The sequence below is a fragment of the Alosa pseudoharengus genome, unplaced genomic scaffold (assembly GCF_046254945.1).
Source record: "Alosa pseudoharengus isolate Yale_2024_CS ecotype anadromous, Long Island Sound unplaced genomic scaffold, YU_APseudo_1.1 YU_APseudo_1.1_scf_16, whole genome shotgun sequence".
Taxonomy (NCBI): domain Eukaryota; kingdom Metazoa; phylum Chordata; class Actinopteri; order Clupeiformes; family Clupeidae; genus Alosa; species Alosa pseudoharengus.
This window is the reverse complement of record NW_027468630.1, coordinates 17,456,223-17,476,999: the sequence shown is the minus strand read 5'-3', so window position 1 is coordinate 17,476,999 and position 20,777 is coordinate 17,456,223. Positions and strand designations below refer to the sequence as shown.

At 43.6% G+C, this 20,777-nt stretch overlaps 2 protein-coding genes across 5 annotated transcripts; both read left to right on the top strand.

Annotated features, from left to right (window-relative positions):
• The first annotated feature begins 2,796 nt into the window (after positions 1–2,796).
• LOC143125631 (uncharacterized) lies at positions 2,797–7,688 on the top strand. Of its 4 annotated transcripts, none has more exons than XM_076287266.1 (5): positions 2,797–3,156; positions 3,448–3,615; positions 3,976–4,968; positions 6,585–6,755; positions 7,153–7,688. In XM_076287266.1, exons 2-5 carry the CDS (start codon positions 3,591–3,593, stop codon positions 7,272–7,274), a joined length of 1,311 nt encoding a protein of 436 aa, XP_076143381.1. In that variant the 5' UTR covers positions 2,797–3,156; positions 3,448–3,590; the 3' UTR covers positions 7,275–7,688. The 4 variants fall into 4 exon arrangements, with proteins under 4 accessions (XP_076143381.1, XP_076143380.1, XP_076143384.1 ...); XM_076287265.1 differs by having other exon boundaries at positions 3,973–4,968; XM_076287269.1 differs by lacking the exon at positions 3,448–3,615 and having other exon boundaries at positions 2,799–3,156.
• A 4,117-nt stretch (positions 7,689–11,805) lies between these two features.
• Positions 11,806–20,319, top strand: dis3l (DIS3 like exosome 3'-5' exoribonuclease). Its single transcript, XM_076287264.1, has 17 exons — positions 11,806–11,970; positions 12,432–12,582; positions 12,938–13,066; positions 13,242–13,377; positions 13,676–13,843; positions 14,185–14,263; positions 14,359–14,538; positions 14,903–15,072; positions 15,378–15,539; positions 15,800–16,050; positions 16,335–16,427; positions 16,588–17,115; positions 17,547–17,701; positions 17,924–18,102; positions 18,380–18,525; positions 19,060–19,231; positions 19,576–20,319. The coding sequence occupies exons 1-17, from the start codon at positions 11,838–11,840 to the stop codon at positions 19,930–19,932; spliced, it is 3,189 nt and encodes a 1,062-aa protein (XP_076143379.1). The 5' UTR covers positions 11,806–11,837; the 3' UTR covers positions 19,933–20,319.
• The last annotated feature ends 458 nt before the right edge of the window (positions 20,320–20,777 follow it).

Genomic DNA, 20,777 nt, shown 5'->3' with positions numbered 1-20,777 from the left:
GCGTCAGAGCCCGTCTACGGAGAGCCTCCCCACTCTCCATAGACCTCTCCAGAATAAGTCCCGCCTCCGTAACTTCCGTATCCATCCAATTTCCGGGCGTGGATTGTCTATGGGGAATAACATGGCGTTTCGAAATATCATACCGGTAAAACATCTGTAGGTAGCGAAGTTGAAAAAGCTGGTGGGCAGATTGGCCTACACACTTCTGCCATATAGTTTCCACTGGATTTTTTGATTGTCGGTGCCGTTTAAGTAGTATACTATAGACTATACTACTCAAACGGCACCGAAAATCAAAAAATCCAGTGGAAACTAGATGGCAGAAGTGTGTAGGCCAATCTGCCCAGCAGCTTTTTCTACTTTGTCACCTACAGAGTTTGACAGGTACGATCTTTCAAAACGCCATGTTATTTCCCATAGACAATCCACGCCCGGAAGTTGGATGGATACGGAAGTTAGGAGGCGGGATATATTCTGGAGAGGTCTATAGACCTCTCCAGAATAAGTCCCGCCTCCGTAACTTCCGTATCCATCCAATTTCCGGGCGTGGATTGTCTATGGGGAATAACATGGCGTTTCGAAATATCATACCGGTAAAACATCTGTAGGTAGCGAAGTTGAAAAAGCTGGTGGGCAGATTGGCCTACACACTTCTGCCATATAGTTTCCACTGGATTTTTTGATTGTCGGTGCCGTTTAAGTAGTATACTATAGACTATACTACTCAAACGGCACCGAAAGTCATGTCCTTTTGTTTTCTTACAGGTTGGGTCGTTGTTGCCCATAACACGCTAGCATTGATGCTATGCTATGCTATGATCATGCTAATGAATGACGTCATTGACACGTTTGAAAGGCTTTTTAGAACAATTAAGTGACTTTAAAAAATATAATACTCAACCAAGTGCATTGTCTTTGTCTCCCCTTTCGAATACAATATTCAAATTACTTGAAAAAAAATTCTATCCCGAGAAAAGTGGATTTTGAGGGGTACAGCTCCATAGACCTCCATTCATTCTGGACTCGCCCGCGAGCGCCCCTAGATGCAGTACCACACCGGAAGTGTTCCGAGAGTGAAGGTTCTCCCCTTATTAGACATTCTCTGAATGCGTCAATCGAGACGCCATCTTGCTTCAGTGATCCACTCCTCTATAATGCATTAGCGTCAATCTGGGCAAAGATCTAGCGAAAATAAAATCACCATAAATCGTCAAAATCTCAAGCAATTATCTAGTTTTTTGGGTTGTTCCAACTGACAGGCATGTATTTATGGTTGAGTCTAGAGAAAACTAAGCTTAAGACGATAATAAAGATACATTTTACCCGTCTAGCCCCATAGACTCCCATTCATTCTGCACTAGCTAGCGGCGGCCCCTAGAGGAACAATGAGTAAACTGCAACCAGGTTCGATACAATGAAAGTAAACAGGACAGGCTCTGGTTGAGGCCACATACCCCTCGTTTCGTTTACTCATGTAAATTGTAATCTCACCAGAAGTTGCTGTAGATCTGTAGAACATTTACCTCTGCTACTACATAGGCTACGCCAGTCGTTACTTTTATAATCATGGGTCAGTGCCATGCGCAAACGAGATGTAGCTGAATTCATAAATGACAAAGCCATGAGAAAGGTGATTTTCTTACGTTTCAACAACAAAGAAGCCGATCTGCCATCATTGTGAGAAGTTCCCAAATTTGTCGCTAATCGCTAAAAAGGTTTTCTATCGCTGGGGATGGCCAAACGTCGCTAAATATAACGCTGACAATACAGGAGAACTAGTTTAGCGCTTCAGATCCCTGTACAAAGATGGCGGCGGTGTTGACGCATGCTGAGAAGCAGAAGGCGACATCTAGTGTATATATGCTTGGGGTCAATGTGAGATCAGGTCCATGAGAAATGTAGAGTTATGCAATGACGTATTCATGTTAAGTTAAAACACACCCCTTATTGTAGGCTACTGTATTCATATTATATCATCCATTTGTTTCGGTCTGATGAATGCTTGACATTCATGTCACTAATCTAGGGTTAGGTTTTAGGGGTTGGGTTGGTGGAAGGGTTTAGCCATAGCCTACTGTCACAACCAGTTTCCATCGGTACATGGGGTCTTCATGGTAGAGGGGAGAGATTGAGAGAAAGTGTTGGAAATGGAGAGGGATGTATGGGGCTTGGAATGTGTGGGGGAGAAGGGGAGAGGCAAGAGAAACAGCTGCTGCAGGGTAAAGGCCTTAGGCCAATTGCTATAAAATGGGGTTGGTAATTGCTAAAATCACCAAAGGAAAAGTGTTGAAAAGGTAAGGGTTCAGCTAGATTATCAAACTAATGTGATAAGATCAATTAATGTGATCAATTAATCGTAGGGTTACAGTTAATCTAGATTATCAGAATAATATTCTAAAATAATCAATTAATTTATTTTATTTCAGTTTGTAACAGACATAAGGAATTAATGTCCAGGCTTTCTGGATTCTTCATGCTTGATTAAGTTTCCACTGTGTTTTCAAGGAACATGTTAAGTGTTTGAATGACTTGGCTCTTTTTACATTACATTACATTACATTTAGCAGACACTTCTTAACCAAAGTTGACCAAACTCTTGAAACCCTACTTTGTCATGCTTAAAGTGAAACAATAACAAGAGGCTCCCTAGTGACACAAAGAGCTGTCATCCATGTAAAAATAACCCTATGTCTTTTGTTTCTTGATGTTGCCCTGAGATACCAGCTAGAGGAAAGTGGATCGGTTTCACCACGCACCCTCCACTGCCACCCCACGTTACCAGGACAACAGAGGTGGAATCCCCAGAGGTCCTGCCGTCAGGGGCTTTTGCTATCCAGCACGTTACAAACGATCTCGGACGTGCTAAACTCGGTCTTATTTGAGGATTCCTGAAATTTGGGCTTGTGAGAGAGAGGGAATATTTTTGTCCTTTCTGCCACTGTGTCGCAGTTGTTCCTGAACGGTGTTTCGGGGGGCAGGGCCAACAGGTGCACTTTCAGGTAAGGCTGGTTCCCAGATGCACTGCACAAAGCTGACCAGTGCCCTCCTCTTCCGCTTACCTGGTGTCCTGTTCGCCGTCTCTTATATTGGAACAGCTTTCGGCATCACCAGTTCCTCTTTCCAGCACCACACCGGTTGTACATTAAGAGCACAAAGGTATGTTGTTCATGTTCAATTCATTCTGTTTACTGCATGGGTATATTTTATTTGTCTGTTTCTGTGACTATGTAATACTCATATAAGATCTGTACAAAACATGTCATTGAATATTCTCTAATTACATGTGATGGTAAAACAGGAGACATCAATATAGTGAGTTAACATAGTTATATAGTGTTGAAGAATGACTTCAGGCATCTTTTGTTGTGTTTAAATATGTACTTGGGTAGAGGCTTTATTATTGGATCAGTGGCCATAAGAGCTTCTGTTTTGTTTCCAAACTAACAGCATAACTCTGGACTCACTGGACCAAAGAGAATGAAAACACTTCTATCTTCACCTTGGCCGCGATTCTCTCTTCCCATTGGTCCTTTGTTTTAGTTTTGTCCTGTTCAACCAGAAGGACAGCTTAGAGAGAATGCATAACTGAAATGTCTGTGGAATCACACACCCTAGGTGTGTCATTGCTAATTCCAAATCCTGTCTGTCTTGATGATGACATCAACGAGTCTGAGCAGCTCTAACACATTAGAAATGAAGAGATAACTAGTCATATTTCTTTGATGTGTGTGAGGAAATAGTTCAGTGTATGGATATCCATTAAAACCAATAGTATACATTATTGTGCATTTTTATGTTGACAGTTTATACTTGTTTGTTCTTGTTTCTTTAATGTAGTCACAAATGTTCTCCATATCTAAAGGACAAGAAAATACTCACTCTCATGCATCATACTAACATTGAGTCATGCCCATATTGGAAGTCAGTTATATGAAGGGAATGCTCTTATGGTGTATTTTTAATCTCTTCCAGCAGAGAAAACAGACATGACACAAAGGCTGGACTTGGTTTTGGCTCTGTGTCTGATTCTTCAGAGCTTCTGTGGGGTTTCACTTCAGGATCCCTCAGAGTTTGAAGGTGGACTTAATGACGACTATTTGGATGAATACATCACTCAGGTCCCCGTAGTTGGTTTGAATGACGTGGGAGAGGCAGAGAATGATCGCCCTGCTGAAGGTGGCTTGGCCCTTGGATCTATGATGTACAGTGGCGTGGAGGACTCCCAGACGAACGTCTCCGTCACAACCCTGAAGGGGAGCGAAGGAGAGGAGCCCTCAGCCTCCTCAGACATCATCGTGACCCTTTCACCAATGCTCCGGTCAGATGACTCTCTTGATGTCACCGTGGAGGAGGACGCATCTGTGGATTTGCCCAGTACCACACCAGAACCAGAAATGGGATTTAATCCCAGTATGTTCAGAGATGGCAATTCATCGTCAGTGAGTAATGAGACAAGTGATGCCAATGCCACACCAGAACCAGTAATGGGATTTAATGCCAGTATGTGGAGAGAAGGTGATTCATTGCCAGAGACAAACAGCACAGTCAGCACTGGTACTGACGCTAACAGCACAGCCATCACTGGTACTGGCACTAACAGCACAGACATCAATGGTACAGACACTAACAGCACAGACGTCATCAATCCATCATCAGGGACCAACAGCTCAAATGTCACCAATCCTCTCAACCCAGGACCCACTAACCCCCCTGGGGTAAATGTCACCAAGGGCGGCCTAAATCCTGCTACTGAAAACCCAGCAGAAAACATGCCTGAGCCAACAGCAGAAAATATTCCAGCGTCTACAGCAGAGAAAATTCCCGAACCTACGGCAGAATATATTCCCGCAACTACGGCAAAGAGTATTCCTGAACCTACACCAGAAGTCATTCCAGACGACACAGCTCCTCCAAGTGGAAATGCCACAGCTTTGGCTAAAGCTGCAGCCGCGGCCAATGCTGAGCAAGGTGAGAGAGCTGCTCTGAGGCTACTCCTCATTTTGAGCGGAGTAGACCCTACCACTACTTTAGCTCTAAGATCAAACCAAACGATGCCAATATTTAACACCATTAACAGTACATTCAGTCATAATGCTCTGTAATGAACAAGAATAGTGTATGATGTATGTAAGAATAATGTTGGGCAGCCGTGGCCTACTGGTTAGCACTTCGGACCTGTAACCGGAGGGTTGCCGGTTCGAACCCCGACCAGTAGGCACGGCTGAAGTGCCCTTGAGCAAGGCACCTAACACCTCACTGCTCCCCGAGCGCCGCTGTTGATGCAGGCAGCTCACTGCGCCGGGATTAGTGTGTGCTTCACCTCACTGTGTGTACACTGTGTGCTGTGTGTGTCACTAATTCACGGATTGGGATAAATGCAGAGACCAAATTTCCCTCACAGGATCAAAAGAGTATATATACTTATACTTAATAAAGCAGCCATTTTGGGTGTGTTGTCTCACTGGAGGATGAGGCCTCCTGGCCTAACCCCTTTCCTCATTGTGACCCGTGGTTCCATTGTTCCATGATGGTTAAGAAAAGCCACGTCACCATCATCCTCTCAGAAGTCAAATGAAACATGACTTTCCTTTATTCAGCGTATGAGTTAACCTACATAGGAGTTTCACTTTACATAGAGATCCAGTCTTTTCAGCTCCACTGGATGGAATACAATTACAAACAGTAACTGCCCCTGTTGTGGGCAAAGGCTTCTTTTACATGCACCTCTCACTGGACAATGGGGCCTGTGTTCCCATCCCTGGAGCTGGCAGGGGCAATTTCCTGAGGTCAGCAACAGACCCAGGCAAGAGTGCTGAACAGGGATCAGGCTAGTTGCTAACAACAGTGCCTGAGGACTATAGCAGAATGGGATATTACAGCAGTTTTTAGAATACCTAAAATGGTGGTCTGGTTGACGCACAGTTAGACCGATGGTACAGAACCTCTCATCAAAAGATATAGTATAAGGATGGCATAGAAAGTTGTATTCACTGTGCTAAAAACTACTCATCCATACAAAACGATTAAATCCTTTTCTACTTTTAGAAAAGATATACAGTATGAAAATAGGTAATGTACTGTTATAGTATCTGTTATAGAACCACACTGTTGAGTGAATCTCATGAAGCCTGTCAAACTGACATCAAAATATTATCTACCTCATTTGATTGATTTTTTGAATTTTAGTGACTAAATATAATGTGAACTTTTATTTATTTATTAAGTATTATTGTAAAACAATTTAATATAACTTTATTTCAATGTTATGGTAGCATGATCCAGAATAATTTTTGCTTCATATATTTTGAATTAATTAACTCTAATTACCAAAATACCACAGCATATCAGTAATAATAATCACAGTGTAACAGAATAAAGATTCTATGACATTAACACGAGTATCATGATGTGAGAGAAGACAGAACAACTGAACTTGATTCCATTTTAATGCTAATAAAAAACGTCTGTTTTCGGAGACTAGGACCCGGACACTGCAGTTTAATGAGAATCACCCCGTTGTAATGATTGAAAAAGATTTTTAATAGCCACTGCATTCTTATTCATAATGGTGTTTACCCTCAAAGGTGTGAAGTCAGGAACTCAGAGCACAAACAATGGAAGAGCATGGGGTGTGATCCTGGGCCTCGCAGTGACTGTGGGAATCGTGGGTCTGGTCATGTACGTCTTACTGAAAAGAAGAGAGCGTCGGAACTTCTCACACAGTAAACTGGTTGAGGAAGCACCTGCAGATCCAGGTAAGAGCAAGTTAGTGCTGATTAGGACATGGAGTAACACAGAGTAACCCACAAATCGATACCTTTGTGATACTTGGACCACATTAACGATAATACAGTATCAACAGTGATTCTGTGATACTCAATACCTACATAGAAAATCATACAATTCATCACAGTATCTGTGTGATGTGTAACTGAAGAAGAAAAATCCCCCCTAAATAGGCAAAAATAATGAATTTGATGTACAGCATAGTGTATTGATAACTTTTAAGAATTTTTATATTTTGCCCCACCCCTAATATTGCAGATACTTTCAGTAAATTTAAGTTGATTATGACACAAACAACAGTAAGATGATGTGAGACTCGAGTTATATTTACTGAATATTTTTCTATTTTTCTCTTCTTTTTTGTAGTTCTCAGATTGGACAACGGTGAGCCACTGGACTTGAAATATGATGGGTTTGGATACTATAATCCTTCCCTCCAAGGAGATGACATTCAAATGTCTAACTTCCCATCTGGCCGTCCACGCTGATGTCTTCTGTCCTGTGCCATCTCGCTCGAACTGACTTTTGTTGTTTGCTCCTCCACCACCAGATGAAATTCCATCTGAAACAGCATATGAAGATTACTGTACAAATTATGTAGATAAAATTGCCAAATAGCCTCACATTAAATATTCTATACTTTTCTATAATGAGCTGCTGTATAATGAACCTGTTCCGTTGATTTTCATCCTTATTTAGCTTACTTTAGTGTATGTTTCTTTTACAGAAGGATATGTGAAGGGTAGACTACTGCATAAAGAGAAATCCTAGGTGTATAGTAATTGAAATTTTCTATTTTTAATATATATTTAGTATTTAAGAATATAAAGTGATTATATATAAATAGTTTTAAAGTTTAAAGTTTAAAACTTATTATTGAAATAAAATGAATGATGACTGTCTTTTTCACCTTCACTGGAGAAAAGCTACCACTTCACCTTCATCAGACATGAGAGACATGAAATGTTGGTCACCCTTAACTTAAACACAAATGTATCTTGTGGACAGTGTATAAATAGGCTAAATGGAAAACATGCTGACAATTACATGCAATACCTTACACATACAAGTAACACCTAAGTACAGTAGGCCTATGTAGGAAAAAAAGAAGCTACTAAAGAAAAGTTATGATCTAAGTATAACATGTCAGTAGGCCTATGTGTCCCTCAGCCACTGCTTTGGCAACAGTTTTCCCATAAGGTTTGTTAAATTCTGTCAGGCCACTTTTGAAGTAGTAAAACTACTCGCAAATCCAAAAAGTAATAAGCCATGTAAGCCATGTAACACACCTTTAAAAAATGAGTGCACTGCTCATCCTCGCAACATAAAGTCCAGTGTTCAACAGAGGTGGACGAAGTACACAATTCCTTTACTTAAGTGAAAGTATAGATACACCTTGTCAAATATTACTCCAATACAAGTGAAAGTTGCTAAGTCAGATTTTTACTTAAGTTGAATTACAGAAGTACCTGTTTTTAAAAATACTTAAGTATTCAGAAGTACGAGTAGGCCTATTTATCATTTTTAATGTATTGTAATGTGTAATGTTTATTTGGTCATACAGTAATAGGATATCCATCATTTGTTCAGTCATACATCCAACAAAAACTTTTTACCTATTGTCATAACTTTGCAACTGTTCAAATGGATGCAATAATATAATTTAAATCATTATTCATTCTCTATTCACAAATCTAAAAACATTTTAACTGCCCAATACAAAGATAACTCAATTTTGAGTAGATGTACGCTAAAGATCTAACTATGTTTTTTTTTTTTGCACCCCCACTTTCAAACTCGTTCCGGCGCCGCTGGAACGAGTTTGAAAGTGGGAGTGCAAAAAAAAAAAAAAAAAAAAAAGCTGGTTTCGGGCTGAGTTCCCCGAGACAATTTTGAAAATTCCAGAGGCCAACTATTCACGCACGTTTTAAAAAAGTCTAACAAAAAAACTGTCATTGTTAGGTGTCTGGTTAGGTGCTGTGTAGTGATTTCGTGGTTTAATTGATTGGACTGCAAGTAGCGTCTTTTTACGCACAGAGTGGATTATAGGCTACAAGTTCTAAATGAATCTGTTAAAACTAGATGTACCGCATAGCGGTACAAAATATGACCGCCGCTCATTCCTGTACATCCGTTCCACGAAAATAAATCACACTTCAATTTGTCTCCATATTTTACTCCATCCCCCACTCTTGAAACTTTTGTGTATGCTTGTTTGGCATGCCTGAGTGTGTGTGTGCGGCAGCACAGAAAGTAGCCTACTGGTGCTGAAAAGGTGAATAGATTGTAGAATAGCCAAAGAAGATGTAGCATTGGCTCAAAGTAAAGTAACTGAAACTACATAAATTCGTCAAAGTGAATAATTTGTGTCAACTCGCCGCAATGTAGATTTATTAACGCACCCGTGATGATCTACATCTCCATTTAAACCAGATGTTTTAGAGCGCACGTTGAGATGTATTCAGGGCAGGGCTGTACATATTTGTTGCACGTCCTACAAAAATCATTCTTTGCGATGGATGATTTAGTACCAACGTTACACCGGTCAGATACAGTTTTGCCTATGGCTATTCCGTGAGACTGAGGCGCTTTTTGTTTGCTCGAGGTGCTTGTTTAGGGTGTGAGAGGGGAGTCGATGTGCTTTGATTCCAGCTTGGTAGTTGTAGTCTATGTCTAGATTAAAAAACACGTGTGTGTGAAGTATCCAAACAATGATAACGCTTTCATTATGGCTGCTTTAGCCACAGACCTTGAGCTACTGTACAGTGGGTTGGGTTCCATTTAGAAGTGTCCACTTCATTCGCCCTTTCCGTGATTCACACAGCTACGTGAAATGTATTACTACTGATATGCAAAACTATTAACTTTTCGCCAAGAGGTGGCAGCTTGATACTGTAAGGTGTAAGCCATTGGATCCAAAGGAGATTTTATTTGGGTCGCCAGCATAGCCTAGTGACAATTTGTGTTGTGTAATAGGCATAGGGCCTACCTTATATAGCTTATATTTTGTTAACAGTCACGGTTTTGTCATAACTCCCTCTATGCATTTTTGCATTTAGAATAGCTCTAAAACCGGGGGGCGAACAAGTCGCAGGGGGGGGCGCCAGTGCGTGGATATCTAAATCGCAAAATTAAACAATATATCGGGCGCCTACCATGGACTAGGCTGAAAATCAAAAGATTACGTCAAAAGATTGAGCTTAACCATGGACCTCATAGTTGCAAAATGCAAGGGAACATGAATCAGCATATTATTTGCACAAACAATAACGGACAGTAGCTATTCAACTTTGCCCGTTAAAATGTGTATGAGCAGTCTCGCAACGCATTTCATGAAGGCCCTTTTGGACATGTCAGTTATTTGCACCACTGGGTAAAACGGCATTTTGTTTTAGACTACTGGTATTTAATTTGTGCATTGACAATAAAGCTGAATATCATTTGAACTAGATGACTAAACTTATGCATATGTAGAAGAAGAAACATTCACAAAAATACATGACATGACCTCTCTTCTTGATAGCTGTTGAAAACTGCATGGAACTGACAGGGATTGTTTTGTTTAATAATAAATAAATAAATAAATACATTATGCTGCTACCTTCTGCTTTTCCCAAATACAATGTAGCCTACAGGTGTACCTTTCATCAGTCCAGTTGCAATGGATGGACTGTGATGAACTGCCCTACTTGTGATTGTTTAGAGATTTTAAAGGTTTTATAACAATGCTACAGATTTTTTGGCCCAGAAACAAATCTATTCACCTTTGCAGCGCCAGTAGGCTACTTTGTGTGCAAACACACATTCCAAACAAGCATACACAAAAGTTTCAAGAGTGGGGGATGGAGTAGAAGATAGAGACAAATTCATATGATTTATTTTCGCGGAATGGATGTGCAGGACTGAGCGGTGGTCATATTTTGTACCGCTATGCGGTACATCTAGTTTATTTTGGCTTTCTTTTAATCCTACTGAATTTGTAATTATGTATCGGTTGTTCTAATACCGATAGTATGTGGGTGCCTGTGTGTGTGTGCATGTGTATATGTGTGCACCGCCATCTACAGGCCAATGAGTGTACAGTCACTAAATGTACACATAACCTAATTTTTTTGGGACCCCCCCCCCCCCCCCCATGGATGAAATTCTATGAAACTTGGCATACCCCCAGAGAATGCCAGGTCAATCATACACATACAATTTGGTGCAGTTCTGAACATCTTAACTGAAGATAGGGGCAATTAAAGCAGAATAATATTGCATTTTCATTTTTTACCGGGGGCCCAGCACGGGGAGGGAGTGGCCCCCGGGGACGAAACGAAAATTTTCCGTAAAAGTCTAGTGGGGCTACATACCCACCAAATTTCATGTGCCCCGGTGGTTCGGTGTCCCGGGTATCGTTGACCAAAAATTCAGGTAGATGACGAAAAAAAAAAAAAAAAAAAAAAAACTTTGACAATCCCTATGACCGCCGCTAGCGAAGCTAATAAACTGCGCCTATTGACAGACACAGACACACCAGCATAACCTGAATGTCCATTCAAGCAATAAAGGAGGTAGTCTATAGCCAATAATAATGATCACAATCTCCATTTTGTGTCCTGTGCACGCAGCCAAGGTCATTCCCATTCTCCAGTGCAAAGATGCACCCGCATAATTTGGCCTGTGAATCAGTGACATATTTTACAAGAGCCCTATAACATCGAAATGATCAAAAACATTGAAACAATCTCTGTAGTCCTCCACACACAAGTAGATAGCCTATATTTCACCTTGAGTAGCCAGATATATTTGACTTTGAAAACTTAGAATGAGGCTTTTGGTTTAAGTTAAATTGTAGAGGGCTGAGTGTGTGTGTTCTGACCACCAGAAAATAAACTGTTAGTTTACACAGGCCTAGCTTTAAATATAGCCCACAGTAGTCAATTTAACCACAGACTTATCAGTAGCCTATTACATTTCGCTGTTTTCCAACTGTTTTGTCCATCAGAGACACCGTACAACGCGTTTCTGATCGGCTTCCGCAAAAGTTATGTTGTTACCTTTTTGTTATGATGATCAAGACAGAAAAGGTTTTACACTTAAAAAGTTCCCGCGGGGGGAAAGTGCGTGTCGTGCGTGAACATTATCTGAGAGAGCATGTGCCTTGTTTTAGCGCACTTTGTCAAGCTGCATGTCAAAACGGTAAAATACATTAGCTGTATATTTAAATGTTAGCTGACTGGCTACCTAGTTAGCCACCACCACCGAGATTGGTTCTTCTATCTCACTCAGTGGTGTCTTCGTACAACACTAGGATATTTAGATGGCATAGTACACCGCATAACAATGTATATGCTGGCGTTACAACCAGAAATGATGCACAATTAGTTGCTGCTAAATGTGTATTTAGCCAAGGGAGTGAGTTTGGCGCCCATAGCTTAACTAAGCCTGTGGTCTCCCTGGCATCTGGCTTGATTGGATACAAACTTGTTACATTATAATCTTGAATTGTGACGTTTCATAGAAATATTGATATCCACACAACAAGGCACTTTTCCAGATAACAAATAAGGTAACATTATATGGATAAATTAGACACGAGGCAACACTTTTGTCCCCACTTATAACGTTTGTATCTGTCACTGTTCTTTCCATCCCTATAGAAGGCAAAATCCTGTCTGGAGACGTGACGCACTATGTCGTCCCCGATGCTGGCGTGGTGCGTGACTTCTTGGAAGTGCTGGAGTTTCGAGAGCTTCAGGGGATTGTGTTCATGCAGACTGCCTGTCAGGCTGCGCAGCACAGTCGACGCAGGTACAGCCCCCAGGCTAGAATAGAGATACTAAGATACTGAATCTTACACACAACATCTTTCAGCAGATCTCATGGTCCCATCCAGATCATAACTTACTAAGTGTCAGTTGTGATCTGGGATGCGTTGGGTGGATAGAGAAATAACTGCCTCAATATTTATATTTTATAGCTCCAGTTTTGACACACTTCTTCTTGCTTAGTGTGGGGAACATATAGGCCTACAGTCTAAACTTTGCACTCTAAAGAAACACATGTGCTCTACCAGTTTGAAAGCCTTGTGAACAAATATTCCAATTGACAGAGGTTCAGTTTGTAATGGATGATCCTCAGTGACTTTGACTTGTGTCTTGTGAAGGCTGTACAACCGGCTGCGCAGCTTGCTGAAGGACCCACGGCATCACTGTATTCATTTCGCCAATGAGTTCCAGCAGTACTCTTACTGCCCCCGGGAGAAAGGAGAAAGCCAAGAGAAATGGCAGACAAGGTTAGAGACATCTCTCTTTCTCTCTCACACACACACATACACACACACATGCTATAGGAACAACCCAGATTTAGGCTGACTTTCCCATTACTAAAAGTGAGCGCCAGCTATGGAGTCTTTTATGTTGAGTTAACTCTGTGATGTGTCTGTAAATTTGATCTATTACCTTTGGTAGGTGTATTTATCATGCCGCGGTGTGGTACCATGACCATCTGGCAGGCCTCAGACCAGTGGTCATGATCACAGAAGACCAGGAGGCCGTGGCTGAGTATGGTAGCCGCACCAGCGGGGTGTACGTCATTTCAACTCAGGTACCGGGCTGGTGGACCAAATCCACTCAGAGCATGGAGCCTTTCTTTGTGTCTGACATGCCCGAGACATCCTAACTATTTTTAAACTTCTTGAAGTTATTTTATCGATTTTTCAGAAAGTTATTCAAATATTTGACTTGTCCTCCATGCCTTAAAATTGCCTTGCCTTGCTGCAGCATCTAGCATCTGATCCTTCTAGCATTTGTTCTATATCAGGTGTCACACATCCATGTGTATTGTATAATGTGCTGTGTGTCTTTCCCTGCTCATCCTGACCCGTGTTCTGTGTTGTTGGCAGGAGTACCTGCAGAGTTTCTGGCCGGAGCTGCAGGCCGCTCAGGAGCTGTACATCTCCATCTGTCAGGCCCGGCAGGAGCGCGAGAGTGAGAGCACGGAGCGCGAGTACACAGAACACCTGCCTGCCGAGGTGCTGGAGGCTGGCATCAAATCTGGCCGATTCATCCAGGTGGGCAGTCATGCAGTCAGTGGTGACCATTACTCTATAGAAAAGTAAACAGTGGTAAAACACCTCCAAATCCACATTCACAGGATTAAACAAAATTAACAAAATTAAAGATGGCCTGAATGAAGAGGACTAAAGTTTGATTTAATGTTAATAATACAAGTGATTGCATTTAAATTTGAAGCCTGAAGCTAAATTTGAATGTAGCTAAAAGCATGTGTGCAAAGCATGTAGATTGTGTGCTGCTAAAATTAAGTAATGAAAGGAATTTTCTATTAGAGAAAAACTCACAGGATTTGTTTGTGTGTGTGTGTGTGTGTGTGTGTGTGTGTGTGTGAGATCAGGGTACCCTTAATGTGAACAAGCACAGGGCGCAGCATGAGGCCTTTGTTCGCTTTGAGGGCTCCTCGAACAAAAGCTCAGGTGAGCAGGTCATACAACACCAGTCTCATTGTTTTGGGAACTGTTGCTGTAACTTCATTCACACATAATTCACTGCCCCGTTGTTGACTGATCAGAGCTGAACAGCGACATCCTGATCTGCGGAGGGAAGAATCGTAACCGGGCGGTGCATGGAGACATGGTTGCCGTGGAGTTGCTGCCCGCCAGAGAGTGGCGAGGGCGCACAACTGCACTGCATGAGGGTGTGGCGGAGGACAAGGCTGGGGAGGAGCCTCAGAGCCAACCGATGCCATCAGGTGAGTCTGCTGTACCCGCCCCACCTGCCACACCTTACTGAGGTCACATGCAGGTTGGGAGAATATAAGGAATATTGAGAAGAGCCATAGAGCTCTTCTATTTTGGTGGTTTACCACTTACTGTGAGTTAACTTACCCAGGTTTGTCACTAAACCATGTACTTGGAATACCCCCTGGATGATTGATTTATTTTCCAAAGTGCAACTTTTCCAAAGAGCTTTCAGTTTTGGTTCATTGGATCACTGTCAGGCGTTGGTTATGTTACAAAATTCAAGCACATCATGGACAGAGGTATCTCTCCTCATAGTATAGGAGAGATGTTAGTGTAGATATGAATAGTATAGTTTGCTCTTCGTCTCCTTAGGCAAGGTGGTGGGGATTCTTCAGAGGAACTGGCGGGACTACGTTGTGACCTTTCCCCCCTGGGAGGAGGTGCAGTCTCAGAGCCGCAACTCCCAGCGCATCCTGGTCACACCCTGGGACTACCGCATACCCAAGATTCGCATCAGCACCCAGCAGGCTGAGGCCCTGCAGGTGACTACTGCCCCACACACACACACACACACACACACACACACAACGAGTGGCCTGGACTGATTAAATCTTCGTGTAATCATAAAACAAGGAGCCGCAGCATAGGGGTAGCGTGCACATCGCCATGGAGACCCAGGTTGGAGTCTGACCAGAGGTCGTCTCCTGAACCCACTCCCCTTCTCTCTTTCCCTCTCACTTCCTGTCCACTCTTCACTCTTCACTCTATATTTAACACAGAGGCATGAGTGTGTTGAGGCATGAGTTAGTGTTGGTAAATATGCTGAAACTGTGCTTCTGCTCCTCAGGACCACAGAGTGATCGTGCGTCTGGACTCGTGGGAGAGCACCTCGCTCTACCCCAACGGCCACACTGTCAGGGTTCTGGGAAAGTCTGGTGAGCTGGAGTCGGAGGTCCAGACCATCTTGGTGGAGAACTGCATCCACGTACCTCCATTCTCCGAGGCACAGGTGAGCCTGCTGTGGCAGAACTCTCATCAGGACATTGAGGGAGATTGCTTGTTTACAGGCAAATGAGGTCAAAGTCTTGTCAAAGTAAAACTGGACCATGCGTCATTGAAACCAGTTATCCCCTGTTATGTCGCTGCCGTTTGACACACTTTTTTACTTTGATTTGGGCTGCTGTAAGAGGCGTATGTGGCACAAAGCTCTGTTTGGACACCCATACAGTACGTTTGTGATAAGAGTCTGTGGCCTGTGCCTCACTTCAGCTGCGGGAGATGCCTGTGAACTCTGCGGTGCAGCCTTGGAGCGTGGCGCCAGAGGAGGTCAGCTCTCGGCTGGACCTGCGGGACACTCACCTGGTGTTCAGCATCGACCCGCTGGGCTGCGAGGATGTGGACGACACGCTGTCCATCCGCCTGCTGCCCGGGGGCACACGCCTGGAGCTGGGCGTCCACATCGCAGACGTCACACACTTCGTCCAGGAGGGCTCACTGACAGACCTCGAGGCCCGGGCCAGGTGAGGAGCAGGGGCAGGGGGGTCGGAGATTGGGTGAAAATCTGAAAGGTCTGTAAGCTTTGCTCATGGTAATACTGTACAGTATATACTATACTTTAAATACATACTATACTAAAAAGTTAACAGTGTGCAAAAAATATCAAGGGCAAAGATCAAAGTCCCCAATAAATATGCACTTACATAAAAAAAAAAAAAAATTCATTCTGGAAAAAGTCCCCTTGTCAAAAGTACCCTTGGTCAATCTCCCAACGACCTTTCAACTTCCCAATCTCCTGTCTTCTCAGAGCCACCACGTACTACCTGGCAGACCGCAGATACGACATGCTGCCGGCCGTACTGAGTGCGGACCTGTGTTCCCTGCTGGGAGGAGTGGACAGGTGGGAAGAACCTACCAATCAATCAATCAATCAGTGCATTCTTCCTGTAGTGTCAGCTTGAACTTCTTTAAAAATCAAGAAGATGATGCTTTTATTTGGGGGGTTGGGGTTAGTTTCACTCTGTTAAGAAGCTGAGGTTGTGTTGCGTCCCCCGCTATAGGTACGCGATGAGCGTGATGTGGCAGCTGGACGCAGAGTCTCTGTCCATGTGTAAGGTGTGGTACGGCCGCACGCTCATCCGGTCCTCCTACCAACTGCACTACGAGCTGGCGCAGAGCCTGCTGAATGGCGAGCCGGCCGAGGTCCCTGAGCTGGAGAGGCTGGACGACGCGGACGTACGGAGCCGGCGGCGGACGGAGCTGCTGGAGGCTCTGCGTCTGCTGACCCGCGTGGCGCGGCACCTGCGGGCGCAGCGCGACCAGGGCGGGGCGCTGGAGCTGGAGGGGGTGGAGGTGCGCGCCCAGCTGGACAGCAGCAAGAACATCACGGCCCTAGTGCCCAGGCAGCCGCTGGAGGTGCACGAGACCGTGGCCGAGTGCATGATCTACGCCAACCACTGGGTGGCGCGCAAGATCCAGGAGAGCTTCCCGCACCAGGCCCTGCTGCGTCACCACCCGCCCCCACGCCAGGAGTTCTTCAACCAGCTCATCGACAGCGCCCGCACCCGCGGCTTCACCATCGATACACGGTACACTTCTCCCAAATACAAAATGTGTCACAGTTACAGAAGTACCACATTGTATCATCAATGATAAAACCATAGTGCCACACTCTATTGTCCATGATATACAGTAGTAGGGTATAGGATTTACTTGGTATAAAATTATATTAATAATTTGTGGAATTTCAGTCATTTGTAAATAATATTCAAATTCTATTTTTAACCTACTAAATTGGAATAGTGTACCATTTTAACTTTTTAATTTAATACGTTTTACATTTTTTAATATGTTTTTAATTTGTGTTTCTCAAAACTGTGTGTTGAATAGTACTATTTTCACATTGTCATCACCATGAGATACTGTGATATGGTTTTAAGTCTGCATTGCCCATCCCTCATCAGGGTGTCACCCAAGTCCTATCCCAGTGGTTTAAGATGTCCCTGTTGCTTCCCCGCAGGTCTAATAAGGCTCTGGCTGACTCTCTGGACCAGGCCGTGGACCAGGGTGACCCTGTGGTGAACCGAATGCTGAGGATGATGGCCACTCAGGCTATGTCCAACGCTTTGTACTTCTCCACGGGAGCGTGCTCAGAAGAGCAGTACTACCACTACGGTAAATGGATCATCTGCTGTAAACAACTTCCTCTGTTTGTCTTCAAAACATGGAAGCCAGCCAGCTTGTATTCTATCTCATTTTCATACGCATTGTTTGAGGTGATGTCTGGTTTGCATTTGTTTATGTTTTATTATCCTGTGTTTTCCATATCCATACGGATGTTCTCTCCCTGCTCGAGATCCACTCAGTATCTTATCTATCTTGTCTCTATGGCAACAGGTCTCGCTCTGGACCGCTACACGCACTTCACGTCTCCCATCCGTCGCTATGCCGACATCATTGTGCATCGGCTCCTGATGGCCGCCATTGTCGCCGAGAAGGACGCAGCACCCAGCAAAGCTCTGGCCTCCAACAAGGAGCTGGAGGAGCTAGCGCACCAGGTCAACAACAAGAACAGAGTAAGTGGAGCTGTTCCCACCTCCCTGACGGCCACTTCAAACTGTACAATATGTAACACTAGATATAGTTATCATAATTTACAAGATAAGAGGTTTAACACCATCAAAGAAGCTGGATTATAAATAATAAGTTATCTGAAGTTACGTTTTTCAAACAAGTGTAGCGCCATCTCTGAACAGAATAGAAGATGAGGTTGGTTGGCTTGGCACTTGTACAGTGGTTTGCATTAGCTAGAGCCGTTTTGACATTTTGGTGGGGCCTGTGTTTGTTGTCCAGGCTGCGCAGCATGCACAGAAGCAGTCCACCGAGCTCTTCCAGTGCCTCTACTTTAAAGATAAGGACCCTCTCACTGATGAGCACTGTGTCGCTGACGCTGTCATCTATGCCATCAGGGCCAACGGCATGCTGGTGTTTGTTCCAAGGTAAAGCCCCGTCAGAGCTGCAGTAAAACCTGTGTTAAGGGTCATTCACACCAAGAACGATAACAATAACTATAACCATAACGATAAAAGCGTCCACACTGAACAAAGTAAACACGATAAACAAAGTCTTTCCTTGTGTTAATGAATGTGACGGCTAAAATTTGATGGGTTCTGATTGGCTATTAGCTTTTTATCGTTCTCAAAATTGCTCTGAAAGTGATCCCCAACGATATCGTTCTTCATGTCGTTATCGTTATAGTTTATGTGTGAACGGCGTCAGTCATATTAACGAGAACGATATTTGTTTATAGTTATCGTTATCGTTCTTGGTATGAATGGACCTTTACACACAGATTTAAGATAATCAGTTGGATTTCCAACTGATTGTGACTCAGGGACCACTGTTGTGGGGTGTGAGGTGAAAAAAGTGAGTGAAAAATTAGGTAAAAAAAAAAGTGATTCTCTGGGTGAAACTACATCATGGAATGCATGGTGAGGGACCATGACAGGTGACCTTGTGCATGTTTATTTCAGGTTTGGTCTTAAGGGTGCCGTGTACCTGAAGAGTCGAGAAAACCAGGTGGTGGCTGTGGAGAGTGACGGACGTTGTGTCTGGCAGGCGGGGACGTTGGACAGACACCTGGACCGAATCAGCACCAGCACAAGCATGGGCACACACACCTTCCGTGTGTTTGACCACATCACTGTGAGTCTGACATGTCTTCTCCAGAAATATTCATGTTGATATCCAGTTGGTTGAAAGTCACTAAATAAAAAGCATGTCTAAACTGAACTGCCAATCAACTCTCCCCATAAATAGATTAAGCTTAGTCCTAGGCTAAAAGGAACCTTCAGTGAAAACCTCCATGGCGTGGAGACATTGGACAAGCTTTAATCCATACAGTATACTGGAAACTTTCTGTCAGTGTGTTAATGACACTAAGTTTTAAATAAATTGTAATTTGAATACATTTTAATTAATGTAGTGAATTATTTTGAAAATAAATCGGAATTCATTTTTGTGCCCTCATCTCGTCCTGCTCCACCCAGGTGCGCATCTCTGTGCAGCCGGCCCGCTGCCACCCACTCAACCTCTGTCTGGAGGTGGTCAGCAGCCGGCCCCACCAGGCCCCGGTGGCCCCGACGGAAACGGGGACGCAGCCCAAAGGCCGGGGGCGCTCCGAGCTGGTGCAAGAGGTGGTGCGTCTGGCGGAGGAGGCCTCGCAGCAGGCCGAACAGAAGAAGGGCAGGAAGGCCAAGCTGCCCAAGGATGAGAGGGAGTTCAGGCAGAGCAAGCAGCCCAACCTGTACTCCCTCCTGCAGGAGATCGCAGAGTTGGCCCTGTTGGACCTCCAGACTTGTGAGCCTCCAAGTGTAGAGGCCCAGACATGTTCTATCTCTGCCTAGGGTCCTCAGAACAACACCTGGCTGTCTCCCGCTTCATGGTACAGCATAATACCACAGGGCCTTCCCCTGTAGATCTGTAAGGCCTTGGGGAAATGGGACTATACAGATGAACTTTTTTAGCCTCCGTGATCTCAAGGAACCACCGTCACGCCACTTCCGAACTACAGAATGTGGTCACCTGCTGCTTTAATTCACATTAGCATGGACTCTGTGTGTGTGCACCTTACAGAGCTGGGCAAGCTCTCATGGGGACACTTTTAAAGCGTGATGCTGTTTTTAGGAGTTTATGTGGGTTGCACTGGTTGTACTACAATAATGGAGTGTTCTGATTTACTATTAAATAATATAGATATTTGTTAACGCAAGCCTTGTTTCACTCAATTTAGGCACAAATGCTGATTAACAGGGTTTTAGTGTCTTTGCCTGAACACCCAATGGGCAGGAAGGTTACTTGATGGCAGGTTTGCTTGTATGCAATATAATCTAGATCAACACGTAAGCCCTGTTTAAATCCTGTGGGAACGTTCTACTTCATTATCAGGGCAGTGAATGTTGGCTTGGCAGAAGCAGGCCGGTGAAGTCTTCAAATAATGGGTACTCCATAGCCTCATTGACACCAGACCCTTCTCAATTTACAGTGGGCCTGGAAAAGGTTCATTGACTTACGACTTCCAGCAGGGGGCTAACTAGTAGTGAAATTAAACTTGAATTGGCACATTAAACTCATTACCAAATCGTTTCAGAAGTGTAGCAATCTTGTAAATGAAGGTTTTAAATGCAGTTGTTGACTCAATTCCAAAGAAATACACAACCATGCCAGATTAGTGATTGTTTTTGCGTGGCCT

Bases quoted from the DNA above. Each gene is read 5' to 3' on its own strand.
- dis3l (XM_076287264.1), top strand. From the start codon at position 11,838: ATGATGATCAAGACAGAAAAGGTTTTACACTTAAAAAGTTCCCGCGGG. The intron at 15,540-15,799 runs GTGAGCCTGCTG...GCCTCACTTCAG, and splicing joins CTCCATTCTCCGAGGCACAG to CTGCGGGAGATGCCTGTGAA. The intron at 18,526-19,059 runs GTAAAGCCCCGT...TGTTTATTTCAG, and splicing joins ATGCTGGTGTTTGTTCCAAG to GTTTGGTCTTAAGGGTGCCG.
- LOC143125631 (XM_076287265.1), top strand. From the start codon at position 3,591: ATGTCTGTGGAATCACACACCCTAG. The intron at 4,969-6,584 runs GTGAGAGAGCTG...TTACCCTCAAAG, and splicing joins CGCGGCCAATGCTGAGCAAG to GTGTGAAGTCAGGAACTCAG. The intron at 6,756-7,152 runs GTAAGAGCAAGT...TCTTTTTTGTAG, and splicing joins GGAAGCACCTGCAGATCCAG to TTCTCAGATTGGACAACGGT.